We start from the raw sequence: 19,204 nt of genomic DNA, 5'->3' as shown, positions 1-19,204 counted from the left end.
TGGAGTGGTACAAAGGGTGCAGCAAAGCCCTGACTGTGCCACGGAGCTCGGGGCTGGAACTCAGAGCTCAGGCAGCGTGTGGGCTGAGGCAGGAGTTCTTCCAGCTGACAGCCCCAGGACTCGCACTGTGAGACAGTTCTTTGCTGACAGTAACAGTATTTCAAATAGCTGAGAGCTGCAAGTCCTGACTCCTGTCTAGACTGGGGCCTGAGATAGCCCTTTGGGAAGGTGGAACAAATCTTTGCTTGATTTATCTTTTCTTCCTCCTTCTCTAAGCCATGTTAAATTGTATATATGCCCTACTGTCCTGGTTTCAGCTGAGAATGGTATCTGTCTGTATATATATTAAAAGACAGGAAAGGCAATGGGCTATTGGAAAATGTGGGGCCTGGCATGATGTAAATGATATGGAATAAGTGGTGGATGCTGTCCTGGTTTTATCTGGGATTGAGTTAGTTTTCTTCTTAGTAGCTAGTCCAGTGCAGTGCTGTGGATTTAGTGTGAGAATAAAGCTGATAACACACTGATGGAACCATTGTCTGTGTTTTCACAGAGTTTGCCCTTTCCTTTAGCACAGGGATCCCAAAGGCTGGAATAAAGGACACTTCCTCACAGGGAAGTGTCCGTTGGGTTGGGAAGGGTGATTGCAGAAGGCAGATGGAAGCAGAGGACATGTCTGGGTGGCTGTGGCAGCATTTGCCGTGGAGATGCCGAGCACCTGAGACACCCTGATGTGGGGGCTCCTGCCACCCACGTGGGACACCCTGACGTGGCTCCTCTGTGGGCACCAAAGGCTTGTCCTCACCGCCCTGTGAGAGCTGGGTCAGCAGGGACAGCGTGTCTGTGCACTGAGGGGGGCTTCCCCCACCCACCCCGTGCTCTGACAGCAGCCACAAGAGCTGTCTGGCTGCTCTGCCTGCCCAGGGCTGGACCAGACACTGCCTTTCCCTGCAGAGATTATCCCTTGGAGCTGCGCTGAACTTAAAGCAGTTAAAAACACCCAACTATTTCTGTTGCAGCCCTGAGCTACTCTGCATTTTCAGTAAGGAGACGGGCAACAGGAGAAGGGGGTTGTCTTCCTTTTTAATTACGATCCCTGGGACTTGCAGCTGCAGCAGGAAGCAGAAAAGGCCTCGGGAACAATTGTTCAGCATTAAGATCCTGAGTTGTGCCTCGCTGCTGAGTGTCAGGGTGCAGCTGAGGCTTGGCAGCTGCCCCTGCTGCCTCTGGGTCCCTCCTGATCCCAGTGATGTGCAGGGTCACGGCTCCACGGCACCGGCGGGAGAGCTGCCGAGTGCCAGAGCCTGACAGAGCTGAGGAACTGCACCAGGGAGGCTGGAAAAACAGCAGCAAGCACAGGAAATAATAGCCAATAAGCAGGGCTTCCGATACAATCATGTTCTCATTTTAGTGTCAAGCGGCAGGCCAGGAATGAAGGGAAAAATACCATTCCCCTGCCTTTTTTGGCAATACTGGCTTGTAACTTCAGAGGACTCTCCAGCCTTCAGGGTCTGGCTCTACATTTTCTCACTCCACCTGGCTCAGCCTCGCAAACACCCTGCTGAGCACTTGCTCTCTCCATGAAACGTCCAGAGAGATGTGCCCTGGACCTCACCCTTATCTGGCACTCACAGAGGACACTTGGAGACAACTGATGGGTTTCTCAGTGATGCCCAGGCAGCAATTTCCTTAAAGAGTCGTGTTAAAATGTTGGAGAAAACCATAGGTATGTTCTGAACGCCTTATTTAACTCCACAGCCCGTGGAGCCCTCACTGCTGAGCAGTTTTCTTGTCCCCTGCTGGCTTCCAACAAATATACACAGGGACTGAATGGGAGGAAGAGCATGCCCTGAGCACAGCATCCATGCTGAGGTATAAATAGCTCCATTTCATGGGGCCAAGCAGCTTCCTCAGCCTGGCAGGACAGATCCCAGCAGGCACTTGCAGCTCCCAGACTGAGCTGCTGTGGCAGAGCTGTGCCTTGGGGTGGGTGAGCAGGACAGGGACCAGGAGGATCCAGAGGGATCCCTGCTGCCTTGCCTCTCTCACCTCCTCACCCAAGGAGTGCACAGTTCAAGCTGGACCATTTTCCACCCACTTTCTCTCAATAACTTTTAAAGGACATGAGTCTGAGTAAGAGCTTTAGAGCAGGGAGGATGCACGACACAATTAAATTGCACCCGAGAGAGGACAGTCCTGGAGGGAGATTTAGAGAAACAGCCACACGGTGCTGTTTGTCAGGGGGACCTTGGCACAGAAGTCTCAGGCAAGCAGGAGGACATCCTGCCATATTTTTAGATTTTTTTAGATTAGCTGTGTTCCAAAGCACTTCACCAGCGAGCATTTAATAACTGGAGATGTTTTCTTCAGGAAAATGCTCAGGCAGTCCCAGAAGATCCATCACATTTCCTGCACGTGCTCCTGCACAGAGTAACCGAGTCCTGGGTAGGCAGCCAGGGCACTGAATCAGGAGAGAATTGAGTTTTCAGTGCAGCGTTTCCTGGAGCGTGGGCACAGGGCTGGGTTAACAATGTTACATGTGGGGCATCTGAGAGGGTGTGATGCGAAAAGGAAGCAGTTCAGCACAAGAACCAGAGTGGATAAAGCAACCAGGGTTCAGAGCACCAACAAAAAAACAGAAAGAGGAAATAGAAAGTGAGAGAAAAAAATTACTTCAGGCACTAACAAGTAACACCAAGAAACTACTTTCCAATTAGAGGAAAACTTGCTGGGAAACCAGGATAAGGGTAGAAAGGGACTATTTTCAGCAGATGTGAAGAGACAGGAAAATGTCACCCACATGAATCAAGCAGGTGTGTTCACCTGGTGGTGCAGGAGCTGAATTTAGCACTGTGGGCACATCACAGTCCCCTGGGGATGAAAGTCACTCCTCGTGTTGGTTTGACCATCATTACACTGTCAAAGCTGCCCAGCAAATACTTGTGTTTTCTGTGAGTGTGGGTTTGCTGGGCTATTCAAATACCATCAGACAAACTCATGGCCTCTTGAGCATTTGTTTTAGGAAGCATATTCAAAGAACCACAATTTAGCATTTACTAGAAAAATTAAATGAATTCGTTCCCATGAGTATTTGTGGGGAATACAAATGCTAAGTGGGGAACCACAGGCTAAGACTATTCAGCACCAGAGGAGTTCATGTCAGCCCCTATTCAACATAATAAAAGTCAGCTCTTTTATCTGAGGATTCACAGTCTCATCTTGGAAGATCCAAGATGATTCAGTGTTTAGTAATGCATTTGTCAAGTAGACTGGAAAAAAAAAATCAGCATTTTGGGACAATATTCTAACAAAAATTCACATTTTTGAACTGGTTGTTCAGTAGGCTGCAGTCCCTTAGTCACAGAGGACCACGTTCCTCCTCTGAAGTTTCTGCTTCCATTTATTATTGGATCTCAGTAATTCTGACACATGGGGGAGAGGCAGCTCGAAGGGGACAAAAATGAGCAGTGGGCCATTTTTTACAATAGAATATGTATGATGCAGTCATCCAGCTTTGCTGAGTTTGTCTCCCGGATGTGAAGGACAAAGCAGTATATAAATGTGTGGGATGGGAGGAATTACAAAGAATGTTGTCAGGGAGTTTCATGCCTGGGGAGGAAGTGAAAGACTTGGACATTCAGGATGAGTCTTAGGAAGAGCACTGTGACAGCCAAACCCTTTAGGATTAAAGAATTTAGTCTTAAAAGGCAAGAGGTTTAAAGAAGTCAGTGTATCAGTTACTTGGAACACAAAACTAGATGGAAAAAATCTCGCTTTCAAGTCCTGGAATTGAGCAGGACAGGTAATCTCTGGTTCTCACAGTTGTCTCTCTGAGAACACAACTGGCACAAAAATCCAAATATATCCATCCTCTTCAGAATTCCAGAGCTGGTGCTTGCTCAGTGCTTGTGCCAAGGGGGAGGTGGGATCTGGGAGAGCATCTCCCTTGGGTGGCTGGTTCTGCCTGGCACAGGCCCCACAACTGAACACAGCTGGAGGTACCAAACCCCCGTAATTCAAAAGGCAAAAATGCAGTTCCTACCTTGGACAAAGACATAGATCCTGGCTGTGAGGTCCTCCCGGGCCGGGTGGGCGCAGGTGAGGTACCCGGTGTCGTTGGCCACCACCCTCCTGATGACGAGGGCGGAGCAGCTCTGCCCGGTGTCGTTGCGGCAGCTGCTCCTGTGCACCCGGGGGCTGTCCTGGTGCTCCCCCCTCAGCACCCAGCTCACAGACAGGGCTCCCCTGGCAACACAATGCACCAAAAGTCAACAGGACTTCAAGCAAAATTTGGCCTTCCTGCCAGCCAACTGTTCCCAGTGTTCCTATTCTGCTCATTTCCAAATGAGGTAAAGGCTGTTTGCTTTTCCACCCACAAGGGATTAAGGTGGGTTCCCACACACTCTTCCCTGGAGCAGGGGAGATTCCTGAAATAGTGGGAACTGCAGCAAGTCAGCTCCTAGAGAAAAATTTAACTTTTCTTCTAACAAACTGCCTGAACGCAAGTTTGTCTTTATAACACTATATTTTAGCCACTTCAAACATTAGAAAGCATCAGATAAAATTATATGTTTCTTCCAAGCTGAAGACTTTGCATATTTTAACAGCTAAATTAGTGTATATTTTCTTACACTAAGGCTGCATGGAGAGAGAAGAACATTTATGTAACTTCACATCACCTTTCTTGCTTAATCAGCAGTGGCTCTGTCTTGATTTCTGTGAAGGGCCTGACACTAATCAGATCACAGATCTTGGAATACCTGCTCAGGACACAGTTTTTCCAGTTCACCTTTTCACAGCAGCCAAGAACACCAAGCCAGCAGGGCAGAGGTTGTACCATTCCACCCACCTGACCCCTCTGCTGTCAGATCCATGAGCACAGCCCGTGGAAAATGCAATTCCATGGAGTTCACAACACAAAGCCAGGCCCACGTGTCACCTATTGCAGGACTCAGAGCTCTGGGCTGATTTAAGTCAGCTCAGTCACAGGTACTGGCTGTGCTGGTCTTGTTGGGCTGGAGGCATCAGGCCATGCCATGGCAGTGGGAGCTCTTGGAACTCTCTTTGGCCTATGAGATGAAGATTATTTTTTAGCAGACTGGTCTTTAGTGCTTAGAAAACTGGTGGGTTAGAGGGCAATCACCCGTTGACTTTTCTGGGGAAAATGTTTGTATGAGAGAGGGGGAGTTCTGTCTGTGTTTGCAGAGAGAAGCCACTCTTCCAGAGGGCAGGGGATTGACTCAACCCTTCTCCTCAGTGAATTCCCACTGGCATTTGCTGATCAAGGAGTAAGAACCTCTGGATTTCCCCATCTGAGTGTTGCCAGGGAGAAATCCGGTCTAGACACATTGACTCAGGATCAAGATGTTAATAAATATCTGACAAGCAGGCTGTGTGAAATTTCCAGTTAGCCAAGAAGTCCAACTCCTCTTTCTGCTCCAATGGCCCTGTAGTGGTACACGAGGTGCAGTGTGGGAGTGTGTTTGCCAGCAGAGTCAGCGACACTTAAACAAACATCCTCTTGGCCCTCATTCCTGCCCGTCTTTTTGACGCCTTCCTGGAGGTGAGGAGACATGGGGCTGAACTCTTGAGGTTATTCCCAGCACTTTGCTGAAGGAGAGCACTGGGAAAAGTGTGCATATCCTCTCTGGTGAACAGCCTCACCCTCGTTTTTGGATGCAGTGGTGACTTGGCCAACCCCACCTCATCCGCCAGAGCAGCTTCCTGTCCTTCCGAGCACGGGGTTAGTTTTTGATGTCTCTGCCCAGCTCTGTCCCCACCTCACCGACGTCATTAGTGGTGTAAAGATTCCACTGTCCAGAACTGGGACTCCTGGCCCGGAATATGGAACAATGCCACTTGACATGGAGACACAAAGCTCCCAGCATGTCATCATGTCCCTGCCCCTCTCCATCCCCCAGTCTGGTGTCCCTCGAGGCTGGGAATCTGCAATTGTGGCTGTGCAGAGCACAACTGGGATTTCACACGCCAGACTTCCTTACATCTGCCCACTTTTTCCTCTGCATATTTTATCCTGGTGGAAGATGAAGACTTTGGCTATTGCGTTGGGATTTTCACACATCTGGCAGAGGGGAGTCGCAGCAGTAGCTTTGGCCAGGCTACCAAAAATCAGGAAATCTTGGCCAAGAACCTCAAATGTATGGAGTTTAAGGGAGAAGGGATGTTCACACAGACCTGCTTGGTCTGCTACCTTGTGCCACGCCCCACACGGCCCCAGTGCCCCTGGAATACAAAGGATTCCTGAGCTCCCTGTGGGCCAGTTCGGAGCAAACCTGTGAGTGTGCAGATGCTGGTGTGGCAGAGGAGGCAGGATGACAGGCAGGATGATACAAGGAATCTTGCACTCAAAGTGCAGAAAACACACTTTAGTTTTCGTTCCCAGCTCTTGCATGAGCTGACCCAAGGAGCTGGAGTGCTCTGGGCCCCCAGTGCCACGTGAGCTCGGCCCTGTGCTCACACAGCTTGCTGTTTCTCACACCTGCCATGTGGATTTATTGCTTTGCATCCATAAAGCAATGTGGGACTGAAGTGCTAATAACTTCTTCAACTATTTATTCATCTGGTGATATAAGAAAAGTAGGATGTTCCTCCAGATTAAAAAGGCAGTGGATGGGGAACTGCTGAAAAGTCTTGATTTAGTTGGCCTGGAGCTCTACACCGACCTTGTGCCCACACAGTGTGTTTTATGAAGTAGAGCATCTAGATTTTAAAGGACTGTTCAAACTTTATTGCCATCGTGTTTTTTGCTTGCCAAGCTAAAAATACCACTGTAAGGTTGTTTTGACCTCGTAAGCCACATGGCTAGCTGGAGGTATTTGGAAAAAAACTGCCTTACACTCCAGAAGACATCCCAAATTTACACAGTCTGAGTCAATTTACCTTCCACTGTAACAAAGAATTAAATAGTCTGGGACAAAAATCAGAGAGGACAAATGTGTCAGTATAACATACAGCTCAGATTGACCTTCCCACTGCTTTTTCTTCATGGAACCTTCCATGTAGTGGCTACAGTCAAGGGGACCTTGCAAGAAGGTGTAAAAATGTGTGTGAGAGACAAACTGTGATAGTTTGTGTTACCTTAAGGCTTCTCTCCTACAACACTCTCAGAAGAAAAATTAAGAAACAACCTCTGGCAGTGGTTTAGTGTAAAAATCACACTCAGAACAAGTAACACCTACGTCCATCTCAGCCTTTTGTGTGACCGAGGAGCTGATGGATGTTCTGGTACAGCAGAGAGTGCTGTGGGTGCCAGTCAGCTGTGACCAAACACTATATTCCCCTTTCCAGAGGATCCTCTCCCTCTAAACATATGCCATTACCAAAATTGTACTGGTTCCTTGCATGGTTGGTTGTGCCAGAACTGAAAAGTTGCCATGGTTTACAATATGAGCAGCTTGGTTTTTCACAAGTCCTGGTTCTCTTTGATTTAAAGAACGTGATCTGTTTAAACAGGTCAGGTCTTTGAATGGACACATACTGACTGCTGCTTATTTAACTGTCATATTATGGGCTAGATGGTATTTGAGGGTAGGAAGTTTAAGCTCATATGTGTATATATATGTGTGTGTGTGTATGCAAAGAGATAATGGCATGCCCTAGTGGTCTTGTTTGTCATTCCCTTATAGACAGGGAGCAAAAGAATGATTTTGGCAGCAGAGGAGCTGAATCTGCCCCTATTTGCAGAGAGGATTTTCCAGTCATGTCCTTAAGCACAACACATCCCTCTCCCATAAGCTCCCCTGTGTGCTGACTCAGGATTTTGCTGGGCCCCCTTACAACACAAAGAATCTGGGCAGGCTGAATGCTGATCTGACACTTTCCCCCTGCTCTGTTACAGCCCATCCAGTTCCCTACACGCAGAAATGCACGTGAGGGCAAACAGCCCTGGTTCCCTCTGCTCTGTCTTGCCCAGAAGCTGTTCTGGTCCAAGGTAATGAACACAACGAGAGAAATCCAGCAGTGCTGGGACAATCCTTACCTGCATTTTATTTTTAGGGTGTCTCCTGGTGAGAGGACAACGTGGTCCTTCGCAATGCTCAGCACTGGTTTCTGGAAAAGCTCTTCCTCGGCAAAACCTGACCCAAATAAAGAAGCAACCATCATTAGACGAGGCTATTCACGGGCTCAGACCAGGCACAATGCACTCGAGGCGAGCTTTTTGTTTTGTAAATAGTTCCTAATTTGGGAGCCCACACAGTGCTTGCATTTATACTGGTGCAGTTCAGTGAGAATGGAGTTGGGAGATGCCCTCAGTTTGTCCTTTACTCATCTCCTTTCTGACACCAAGCAGCTGTGTTTCTGCTGACAGTCTTTTTTTTCTTGTGTTTAGGGGCAGCTTTATTACTGAATTATTGCAGATTTAGGAAAACAGATCTGTGTTGAAAGGATTTTACACACCTATAAAAGTGGAAGGAAGTCTTTGGGAAATAATTTGATGTGTGAGCTCATACGTTACATTTCAGTCAATGGGAGAAGAGAAAACAATAATTCTGGGGAGCAGCTCTTTGATTCACCACTGTGGAATCGAAAGCCTGGTGATTCCCAAATCACCATTCCCAAATACTGGATCTGAACTGAGCCAAGGGCTGCTGGCTTTGTGGGCATCGTGGCTGCTCCAAGGGGAACCTGCAGTGGTGTCTGGGACACCACTGGTGTGGCAAGGTTTGTCAGGTCACAGGTGACAGTGGTTGTTAATGACAGTAGGGATAAAGGTCTCTCTCATCATCTCCTGGCCCAAGAAATGTCTCCTGACTGTGCAAGTGTCCTCAGAGAGTATCTGAGTGTACCTCTATGATGATATAATTTTCAGAAAGTGAAACTGAGAAGAACCAGAAGTGAGGTTGGCCAGGCTGGTTTCCTTGTCCAAATTCAAAGTAACATAATCAAGAAGAGGAGAAAACAGGCTTAGATAAGGATCTCCATTTCCAAAGCTCTGACATTAAAGCTGTATGTTTTCTTTCCCCTCCTGCTCTTCAAATGTCTATCTTCTCCTTTGCCTTGAACCTGATAAGCCAGAAATCCCTCTGTGGGCTCACAGCACAAGCATTATTCGCAGCAGGGAAGGGAGATAACATATCTCACAAAGAGAGAAACACTAGGCTTTAACTTTTCAACTGGATGAAACAGTGATTTTCCTGCCTCCCACCTCTCAGCTCTCATCTCTTTTTTGCTGGACTTCAGTAAATTGCTCATGGCCTGGCATCAGTGAATCACTCCCCCTTTGGAGTATCTGGCTTCTTCCATGAGCCCTTTGAGTTCCCCCAGTAACTCCGGGGAGGCCGGATAATCTCACAGCACCACAGAGTCCTTCCAGAGGGGATCCTGCCCAGGCAGAATATTGCTGGACTCCCTTCAGAGGCACTGACCCTTCCTCTAGACTCTGGCTGAGACTTTGAACTAGTCCTGGCCACCAGAGAGAGAGATCCATCCCACTGCCCCCTGCTTTGCATAACTGATGACGTTGTAGCTCTATCTCCAAAGTCCTTTGCAGAATAAGAAGTTGGAGTTTGACCAACACAAACTCCTTCCAGTGGATCTGTGGGACATTGTTATCATGGCCCTACCTACAAACTGCCATTCCATGTAATGCTGGGGAAGCAAAACAACTGGTGGGTTCCAGCCCTGCAATTCCCATTTCTTGTAGGAAGTACTGTTATTCCCAAACACGTTCAGGATGGAATGTGCAAGGAGCAGCACCATATTTAGCTGAGAATCAACAGGAAAAGTCCCAAACTTTGCAGGAGGAGACACTGCCAGGCACTTTGAGTGCCCTCTGGTTTCTAAACACAACCAGTTCCCCCTGAGCATGGGCTGGGCTTTGGCACGAGTTACTGGTATTTCACACTCTCTTAAGACCATGTGCTGAGCTTTGCAAAAATGATCCAAAAAATGGCCAACACCTTCAAATATGTTTGTCAGGTGTCATTTACTTTGCCAGCTGAGGGTGGTTTGGGTCCCGTGCAGCTCTCCCATGACACTGCTCCTCCCGCGATCTGCTCTGGGCTGCTGATGTTGTGACTTCAGCCAGGTGCTGCTTCGACTTAGGCTTGAAACAAGCCTTTATTTCTTTTCTCTTAAGCCTTCAGTTGTTCTTAGGGTGTAGAGGGGCTCAGCTGGTGTCTCGAGCTGGCCTTTTGAACAGGCCTGAGTTGTACCTCTCGTGAGTGTGACGCTGTTGGAAGGGTCTGGAGTCAAAGCCAGAGAACTGGCTTGAGACCTGAGCTGCTGTTCTGACCCCATAGCAATGGAGCCCAGGGGCTTTTATAATACTTGACACTGGTTTTGCTAAAAGAAAGAAAAGTATTTTCCAGTTATTCTGGTTTTACTTCTGAGCTACTTCTTTCCCAAAGTTTATTTTGGCTTTGGGAGCTGAAGAAAAGAATAAGCAAAGTGTAATTTCAGAGCTTTTCTACCCCATGGAGGACAGGAGGAGAAATTCCTGTGCCACACACACATCTGGTCGCTGCCTCCAGGTGACAGAGGGTTCATATAAACACGGATTGTGCCCTTTCTGCCACACCAGAGCCAGAGCTGAGGGCACTGGGAAAGAAAGGTTTGAGGCCAAAACTGAGAGAGCAGTAAGGGAAAAGGTCAGGTTGTGCTACAGCAGGACACTAAATGCCAAACTGGCAGAAGGCCTCACAATATTCTTAACCTCTCCTGGTCCCTTTTGACTTCAGTTTTTAGAGGCAAAACTGGGGACAGCCCCGGGGTGTGTTGGATGAGAAGAAAGGGATCTTCTCCACTTGTGTATTTGTTGTGCATACTTGAGGAGACTCATGCACTTAAGAAGGTTTTGGGATGCTGCAAACAGCTTCCTGCAGAGAGAACCAGGCTGTGCCCAGCAGTGCATCTCCTCCTTTTCCACAGTCCTGCTCCCTAACCTTTGTTTAGCTCTGGATTCCCATTCCCACCCATCAGTGGTGCCAGGGCAGCCTGGGCTGCAGGTTGATGCTGTTCTTCTTGTACCAAGACTGAATCTTCTGGGGCGTTGTGTGCAGGTCTCCTGCTTGGTGGGAAGTAAGTAGGATTGATTGCAGGGGCTGTGAAACAGGCAGGAGTGATCTGGCTTGGGAAGGGCAAAGTTAACCCCCTGCTGACACCCCCCAGAAAAGCATCATTTCAATACTCTGTGTAGCTGAGCTGCAGTGCTTCGCCTTCTTTTTAGAGTGAATATTCACTGTTTTCTTGTGTTCCATTTTGGGTTTATGGCTTGAATCAAATATGTCTCACACCTGAAAAGCTTTCACAGCTACTCTGCACTTTATATAAAAGCTCCCAGACTTGACAGATATCTCTCTGTTGTCCACCTACAACCTGCCCGGGGGGGTTGGGGGACCCCCACTGCTGGGCCAAGTCCTGCTGAAGCTGATGAGCTCTGATTGCACGGCTCCAGCTACAATGCCCAGGCCTAAAATAACATTCCCCTTGTCCCTACTTAAATAATTTTGGTCCTGCTCTAGGGCTTCAAGGGTCACAGAGTTAAAAATAAGTCCTGAGCCGTGTCATTACCTCGGCAAAGCTCTGCGGAGGAACGAGCAGCCTGGCAAACAGCCACGAGGGAAGGCCTCAGTGCCATGGCTGTCCCTGCCATTCCAGTGGAGATAACACTGCTGCCTGGTGCAGCATCCTTCCCTAACTCTGGCATGGGTTGGGATAAGGTGCTGCAGTGATGATGCTGCAGGTTTGGGAGACCTTGTTGCCTCCTGCAGAGCTACAAACAGATCTTAGCACAACATCCCCTCTGTAAACCAAGGGAGAAGGACGGGCTCCTCCTGGGAAGGGATGTGTTGCATCTGCTGTCAGGTTCCTGCCCTCACCTAGGTGTTGCCAACACGAGTTGGCTGCAGCAAGACAAGAACACAGCATCACCAGGCTAAAGATGCCCCCAGGAAGAGCCCCCAGAGCCTCATTGCACTATTTCTACCCTGAGAGCTTAATCTTACCTTCAGTTTAGACTTTAACATTCTGCTCTTGCCAGTGAAAACCGCAAACACAGCACAACCACACAAATCCTTGGGAGTGGAATGGCAAAGGTTGACTGATACATTATCCAGGGAGGAAAAATATATTGAAAACTGTTTTTCCTGGGATAATCTGATTTTGCAGCACAGCCAGCATTAAAGACAGGAGGATCCCCAGGCAGAGGGTAATGGGTGACCCCCCTCACCTCCCGGTCAGGTGGTTTCTGACTCCATCTCACTTGGCAGAGGGAGATCCCTCCCACACAAGGCCTGATGGTTTGTGCTTAGGCCCATCAGTGAGCATGGAGAAAAACTATTTTTAATCTCTGTTGCTTATTGTAACAGTCTTCCTTCAGGCATGCTCTGGGCACCGCAGCTATCCCTGAGAAAGCCCTCCCAGGTGGTTGTGAGATGGGCCATGTCTGGTGTCGCACACAGTGACAGCTCACATCACTGTGATGTCTGATCAAGGGATCCACAGATCCCTCTTGGGCACAGGGGAGGGGGAGGCTGGGGGAACATATCAGATAGCACCTAAACCCTGCATCAGATGGCAAGGAAATAATTGCTGGGCAAACTGGGCACTGCTGTGCTGACAGCTAAATGAGACAGGTTAGAGCAAGGCCCTCGTTCCACGAGGACTTGGGCACACAAATAGCCTTTTGCACATGGTTGGACTCCAGGGACTGTTCATGTGTGCAGAGTCACTCGTGTGCACAGATCTGGGCCCCAGGACATGTCAGGGCCCTTTAGAAAGGACTGGAAGTCAGAGTTTTAGAGCTGATTTGAGCCGGAGAGGGGGAGAGGCACATACACAACATTTAAAAACTGATTTGTCATTGCTGGCAGTGGGCTGGGGATACTCCTGTGAGCTGTGCTTGCCTGAAAGCCTTCTGAGTCAGAGCCTGGATGGGGAGCACACTCTGTGCTCTGAGAACACTGGGATCACTGCGGGCTGCATGGAGAGCACACACGGCCCTGGTCACCAGGAACGAGGTGACCAGCAATAATAGGGATGGTGCAGAGCAAAAGCTGTTTCCTCTGCTCCTGTCATGGAAAACCTGCGGAAGTCAGTCCCTCCAAATGACTTTGTCTCTGCAGCAGTAAATGACACCAAGTAAATGACAATGTGCTTCCCTCTGAGATGCCAGAGCACCTCATCACAAGCTCACAGTGTGAGCACAGCTCAGAATGAGCAGGTACCACTTTTAAAGGGTATTTTCATGCTTCTATCCCCAAGGAAATCTATTTTTGCTGGAATTAGAGAGCTCAAGGATTCATTGAAAAGCTGTGTGTGTTTAAACCAGTGGCCTGTAATCATTTTAGGATTTATTTCAAGGTTACCCCCTATGACAAGAGAAGACACGACAGCACTGCCAGCATTATTGGATCACAAGCCTTGCAATATTTGGTCTGTTTATTAAGTCTTCAGCTCCTGGAATCAGCTTTTACTTGTTACGGTCAAGTAACTCTCTCTTATTTTAAAGTCTTAAAAAGGCAGCAGCAAATAACCAAAGAGATCCACGTCTGCCCATTTTCTGTTGTGAGTTTGGACACAGGACTTTTGATTCTCCTGGACTCATCATTGGCATTAATGAAGTGTTTTGTGCTCTCTATTCCAAGTGCAAAATCTTCTAAATGAAATGTTATTGCACTGACTTCCCCAGCAGAGGAGAAGGGATGTTCTTGTGATGAAGGTCTTGGCTGTAAGTCAGGAACAGATCTCTCAATATTCTTTTCTGCCAGCCAGTGAGTTCTGTATCAAGCCACCTGATGGGCACCAAGTCAGTACAGAGGCCAAAGGCCCCTGTGAAGGGCTGCAGATGGGGAGTGTGTGGATCAGAAAGAGTTGTTTGAGGGTAACTTACCCTCTAGACCTAATTGAATGCCTCTCTCCTATTTCACTTCCCTCCTGATTTGCTCAGGGTTTTGATCAGGTTATTTGCTCTCTCAATTCTTCATGTGAATATTGAGGATAATAATTTAACTTGTCTGTAAAGATTTAAGCCCTTCATCTTCTCTTGTGCATTCTCTCTGTGGTGAACTGCTTTTCCTAGAGGAGGAGGTGAGAAGGGGTTCAGACCCTGCCTCAGCCACAGCCTCACCTGAGGCAGAAGCGCCACTTGAACCTGTGTTCCGTGTGCCGGGAGCTGGGAGCCAAGCTGCCCATGCCCAAACCACACATCTCAGTTATATGGCACTGCAAGATAATTGCAAAATCAGGAAGAATCACTCCAAAGCAGTGGGCCAACTAAAAGGCAACAGCTCCACCTTTGCTGAGGAATCCAAACCACGGAGATGTGACAGGGCTCACGACTGGAGGGTGAAACACCAGACAGCAGATGGTTAATGCACCCAAGGAGCAGCCTGGAGTGGAATGGGAAAAAAGAATCTTCCTGAAAAGCCTGTCCCTGGAAAGTGCATGGGAAATGAGCTGCAGGTCCCCCAGGAAAGTACAGCTCATGCCCTGTGTGCAGCTTGTTTCTCCCTGACATCGCCCAGGACCAGGGTCTCACCATCCCTTGGCTGTTTGAGCAACCCACCCTCGTTCCTGGGAAACCCATCCATGGGACTGGGGAATGCTGCTGTGGGAAAAGCCAAGAGCAAAGAGCCCACATGCAGTGGGACCCAGGGGCCCTTGAACACTCATCACAATCTTTTGCCAAAATTGTCTCCCTTGCCTACACCGCTGCTATTCAAGCAGAATTACTTTTAAGGAAAACAGTTCATCAGCTTTAAAAGATTTTTTGTTTTCCTTGTTTGTTTTTGGGAAATGGTTACTAGAAGCCTTTCTTCCTGTGGTTTTCCACCTGGAAGTAACCAGGAATCCCCCAGAGTGGTCCTGCAACAGAACTGCTGTGGGTGGGCAGAGCTTACAACCTGCAGGCCAGAGCCAGAGCCAGAGCTTCCCTTCCTACAGAAGCTGAAGAACTTCATCCAAAATTAAATTAGCAACCAGAAACTCATCAGGAGAGATGGCTAAGATTGCTTCAGGATATTCAAATGCAAATGTTAACCCAAGAGTATCTCTGGCAAAGCAACAGGCTTCATGTTTTCATTGACTTTCCGAGCCAGAGAAGGCAGTATTTCCTCAGCTGACTCATGAGAAAGGGGAGAGGTTCCCACCCATTCTTCCCTGCCTGCTGCAAATGGAAGTTGTGTGTAGTTCAGCCAGAGGCAGCAGTTTGGGTGTAAATGGTCCCAGTGACAACTACAAAAAATTAAATCATTAGTCTGGAGCGGGGGAGCCATCAACAACAGCACAGTAAAAACAACCACTAAGTAGAGCAAGTGTTTAAAGATAAGATAAGATATTGGCCCAGCTTTTGGGATTTGTTCCTACAAGGCTTTTCCTCAGCCGTGGATGCATCAGCACTTCCTGCTGAAGTGGCACAGGGTCACTCTGGTTTCCTCCTGTAATCAGCAAACCCTTCAGCAAGGCCACCTATTGCTGTGTGTGCTGACACAAGAACCCCGTGTTGAGCCACAGCAACTGTTCTCTGGTTTTCTGTAATCAAAACATAACCTTTGGTGTTCACCTACACCTGCTCCAAGGCAACTCCTGGAGCTATAATGCCATGTCCTTTCTGGGCTGTCCATGATATGGGTCACTGTATCAGTTGCAGATTTATGGAAAAAGGTCACAGAAAGCAACTCCAGGTCAAAATTGTTTGGTCTTGGGCGGCAGCAGCTCATTAATCAGAGCCATTGTTTTCCCTCTGACACTGTAGAGTCCTGCAGAACAACAGAGATACCCCCACCCTGTGCTGGTGGTGAGTTATGCAGTGAGGGTGACAGTCCTTGCTTTGTAGCTGGATGATAAGCTGAGAACTTGGATCTGCAGCCATAAGATAAACATGAAATCTGGGAAAGGAGGTGGCAACATCTGCAGTCATCTGCCACGCACTCAAATACAATTTGAAGTATTTAGGAAATGTGGTAATCTCATGTCGATGGAAAAAAGGCCGAGAATGTTGTTATTTCTTGATCCAAATTATGGCAATTCCTCTGGGAAAGAGAAGACCTGGCACATCTCCATGATTAGGAAATAAGCAGACCCAGTGGGAACGAGATGCACAAAAAAGGAGACCATGCTATGTGCTAAAGACTTCAGGGGAAAAAAATAATCAAAGAATGTGAGGTATGAAGCTGTCTTTGCCTCTGCCCCCAACATGGTCTCCTGAGAAAAGCTTTAGGGCTGCAGATGCAAGTGTTTCCAATGATTCCCAGACGGGATTACTTCATCAGCGCTCCAGACATAGCTGTCGTTCTTCCTCACTTGACCATCCTGAGGGGAGGGCACATTCTTCAGGCAAGGCTGAGAGTCAGGAGGAAGAAGGGCCCACATGGAGCTCTGGGATGACCCACCACGGGATCAGCCCTGGCAGGAGCCTGACACAGCTCTCTGCTGGTGCCCTCAGCGCCAGGGTTCACCCTGCGCTCGCACTGCCCACACAGCACGTCCTGCCTGCCCCTCACCTCCTCCCAGGGCACTCTGGGGGGACTCACTGCACCCCATCTGCACCTCTAACACAGCATTCAGCTGGAAGTGAATCTGGCCAAGACTTCTATCCTTTCTCCAGAGCACTGGGTAGGAAAATGGGAAGGTAGAAGGCTTCCTCATGAGGGGCAGTGGAGGGGCAGCTCCGATCTCTGCTCTGTGACCAGTGACAGACCTGAGGATTGGCTGGAGCTGTGCCAAGGCTGCCAGAGCTCCAGGAGTGTTTGGACAACGCTCTCAGGGACAGGGTGGGATTGTTGGGGTGTCTGTGCAGGGCCAGGAGCCGGACTGGATGATCCCTGTGAGTCTCTTCACACTCAGGATATTCCATAGTCTAGCTCTGCCTCCTCTGGTCCTTTCCAGGCTTCCCTGTGTCCCTGTGTCAACTCAGAAGTGTCAGCACAGGTGAGCTCCTGGGAGTGTGTGATAGATAGAGCTGGATGTTTTTATTGCTTGTCAGCCCAGCAGCTCCTCACAGCTACAAACAGCAAACCTGCATCAAGTTATGATCCCAGCTTGTCAAAACCCTGCACTCAGTTGCCTTTAATCTAATCAGAATCACCCTCTGCAGTTAATTTGTGTGTGGAGAGTAGTTATGTAGAAAGTTGTGGATGCTCAGTTTAAAACATTCCTTCGAACATTTTAAAACACTTCTAACTAAATTACTTATTATTTTGAGTAGTATCATCAAATTTGCTTGTTTATCAAAGGTGACATGTAAGGCTGAAAAGTCAACAGCAGTAATTCTTGGACTTCATGTGTGTCACAGCACAGCACTAAACACTGTGTTCACTCACACATCAATGGGATTGAATTTGGCACCTCTCTAAATTTCTTTCAAACTTATTTGTTTTGTACAGCTGCAAATAATGAAAGCAATTGTTATGCTGACTTTGTTCCAAGAACTATTCCCCAACCTGCTCATGTGCACAGAAAGGATCAGGCACTTTTGAAATCCATCTTGATATGAGCCAGGACCTCTCATGAAAACAACAAGTAGTAAATCTCTCTGGATGCAGGAGTGATTTCCCTCTTGTTCCTGTTCAGTATTACTATTTATACTGGATTTTAACCTGGAATAAAGGGGCTGCCTATACTTTGGTGATCCACCCTTTGGTCAGGGTGAATGTTTTGATAAAGAGAAGACCTTTTAAAGTTAGAGCAGTAGTAGAGAAGTTTCCAATAGGTTTGCTCATTTATAAAGTTTTATACCTTTCTCATAATTTTTTTTTAAGTGACAAGAAATCAGATATAAAAAAACCCCAATCATCTTCTTTTCTGTAGGGATATGATATGTTAATATTATTTTTTTACTTGCTAATCACATTATTGCACGCTTCTTGGCAGACTGGAAGTATCTGTGATGTTCCTGTACCATGGTGGCACTTCCCAGGGAGGGAACAGGGTGCACCAAGAGTTCTAAAGCTGCGTATTCTCCAGCAGGAGACAGGGAGAATTGAGGTGGGGTTTGTTTTTCTGTAGGCAAGAAATTGCCTTAATTCAGTGTTTTGGAGGCAACACAATAACCCGGACAGGCAGCAGCTCCTCACTCAGCCCAGCTGCCAGCAGAGGTCAGACTTTAAGCTGGCACCATCATAAGGGAGGGATTTCCCTTAGGTTTCCATACAAGTTGCTGTCAGTGGTGAAATGAAATTTTTGCCAGAATTCAATAAAGTAATGCTGGTTTCACACATGTTGAAAAGCTGTCCTGGTACCTCAGAGAGCTCATCCAGTCCCTGTCATCTCTAAAGTGTGATCAGGAAACAACATTCAATAGCAATTTAGGGCAGTCAGGCTTGTTTCTGAACAACAGCTCTGGAGCTGAAACATAACCCTCATATAAATCAAAAGCAAACAGATGAAAATGAAAATTTCTCAAGTTAAAGAGGTTGGTAAATTAAGTTTCACTGGGCCATACCACACAAATTAAAGCCCCAAATACCATCCCACTTGCCATATAGACTTAGATTTACATAGCTCGTGAGGGGTGATGGCTTTGAACTTCACCTGGCCTGGCTATTTCAGTTCTCAGACAGAACATTCATTATTAGAGTAATTTTACATGTAACAAAAGGTAATATCAGCAAGTGACACGGTATTTAAAAATACCAAGTCAACTAAATTATTGTACTGTATGTCAGCTTACTCCTTGGACAATAAAATATGATAATTCATCCTAAGTACAAGGCCTTGGAAAACTGTAAGATGGATACCCTAGAGAGGCATTAAAATGGCCAGAGAAGGAGAGAAAGAGAAGTTACAAAATCCCTGACACTCTGTTTCAGCAAAATGTGTGTTTCTTTGAAGGCATTCTGTGTCCTCTGCCAGCACTCAGCCTCTGCCTGGATGTATCAGGAGAGAGAAGGATGTTCCCTCATGTCCCTCCTCCTCCACCTCAGACTAAACCAGTCATTACAAAGTCTTTCTTCTCATTCTGTCATCCACTTGTGCATGAGCCTATTGGGAAGCCCCTGTAAACTCCTGTACCACATCCCTAAGCCCTGTACAGCACAGAATGACCTTGAAAAGGAGATCTGAAAAAAAGTATTTTAAGCCCAGCTGGTGGGAAATACCAGGATAGGATGTGTGGATCCCTCTGGATCCTGTCTGTCCTCCCGGAAATCTCTGTACATGGAAATGATTTGTTAGCAGTGATTTGAGCTGGTAGAACTGGGTGAGGCTTAAGAGGGAGACTAACACAGCCCCTCCATTGGTTTGG

At 47.6% G+C, this 19,204-nt stretch overlaps 1 protein-coding gene across 3 annotated transcripts in view; it reads right to left on the bottom strand.

Annotated features, from left to right (window-relative positions):
* LOC113978511 (vascular endothelial growth factor receptor kdr-like) overlaps nt 1-19,204 on the bottom strand; it is a 131,225-nt gene that overhangs the window by 87,581 nt on the left and 24,440 nt on the right. For all 3 annotated transcript variants that reach the window (XM_027705501.1, XM_027705503.1, XM_027705502.1), the window contains exons 2-3: nt 8,000-8,096; nt 4,043-4,245 (exon numbers count right to left, since the gene is read on the bottom strand). In XM_027705501.1, coding sequence (XP_027561302.1) covers nt 4,043-4,245; nt 8,000-8,096 — 300 coding nt within the window. The remainder of the gene's footprint in view (nt 1-4,042; nt 4,246-7,999; nt 8,097-19,204) is intronic.

Source organism: Neopelma chrysocephalum, unplaced genomic scaffold (assembly GCF_003984885.1).
Source record: "Neopelma chrysocephalum unplaced genomic scaffold, ASM398488v2 Primary Assembly neopelma1_336b, whole genome shotgun sequence".
NCBI classification, from domain to species: domain Eukaryota; kingdom Metazoa; phylum Chordata; class Aves; order Passeriformes; family Pipridae; genus Neopelma; species Neopelma chrysocephalum.
The sequence above is the reverse complement of the archived record's forward strand: the minus strand, read 5'-3'. Positions and strand labels throughout refer to the sequence as shown.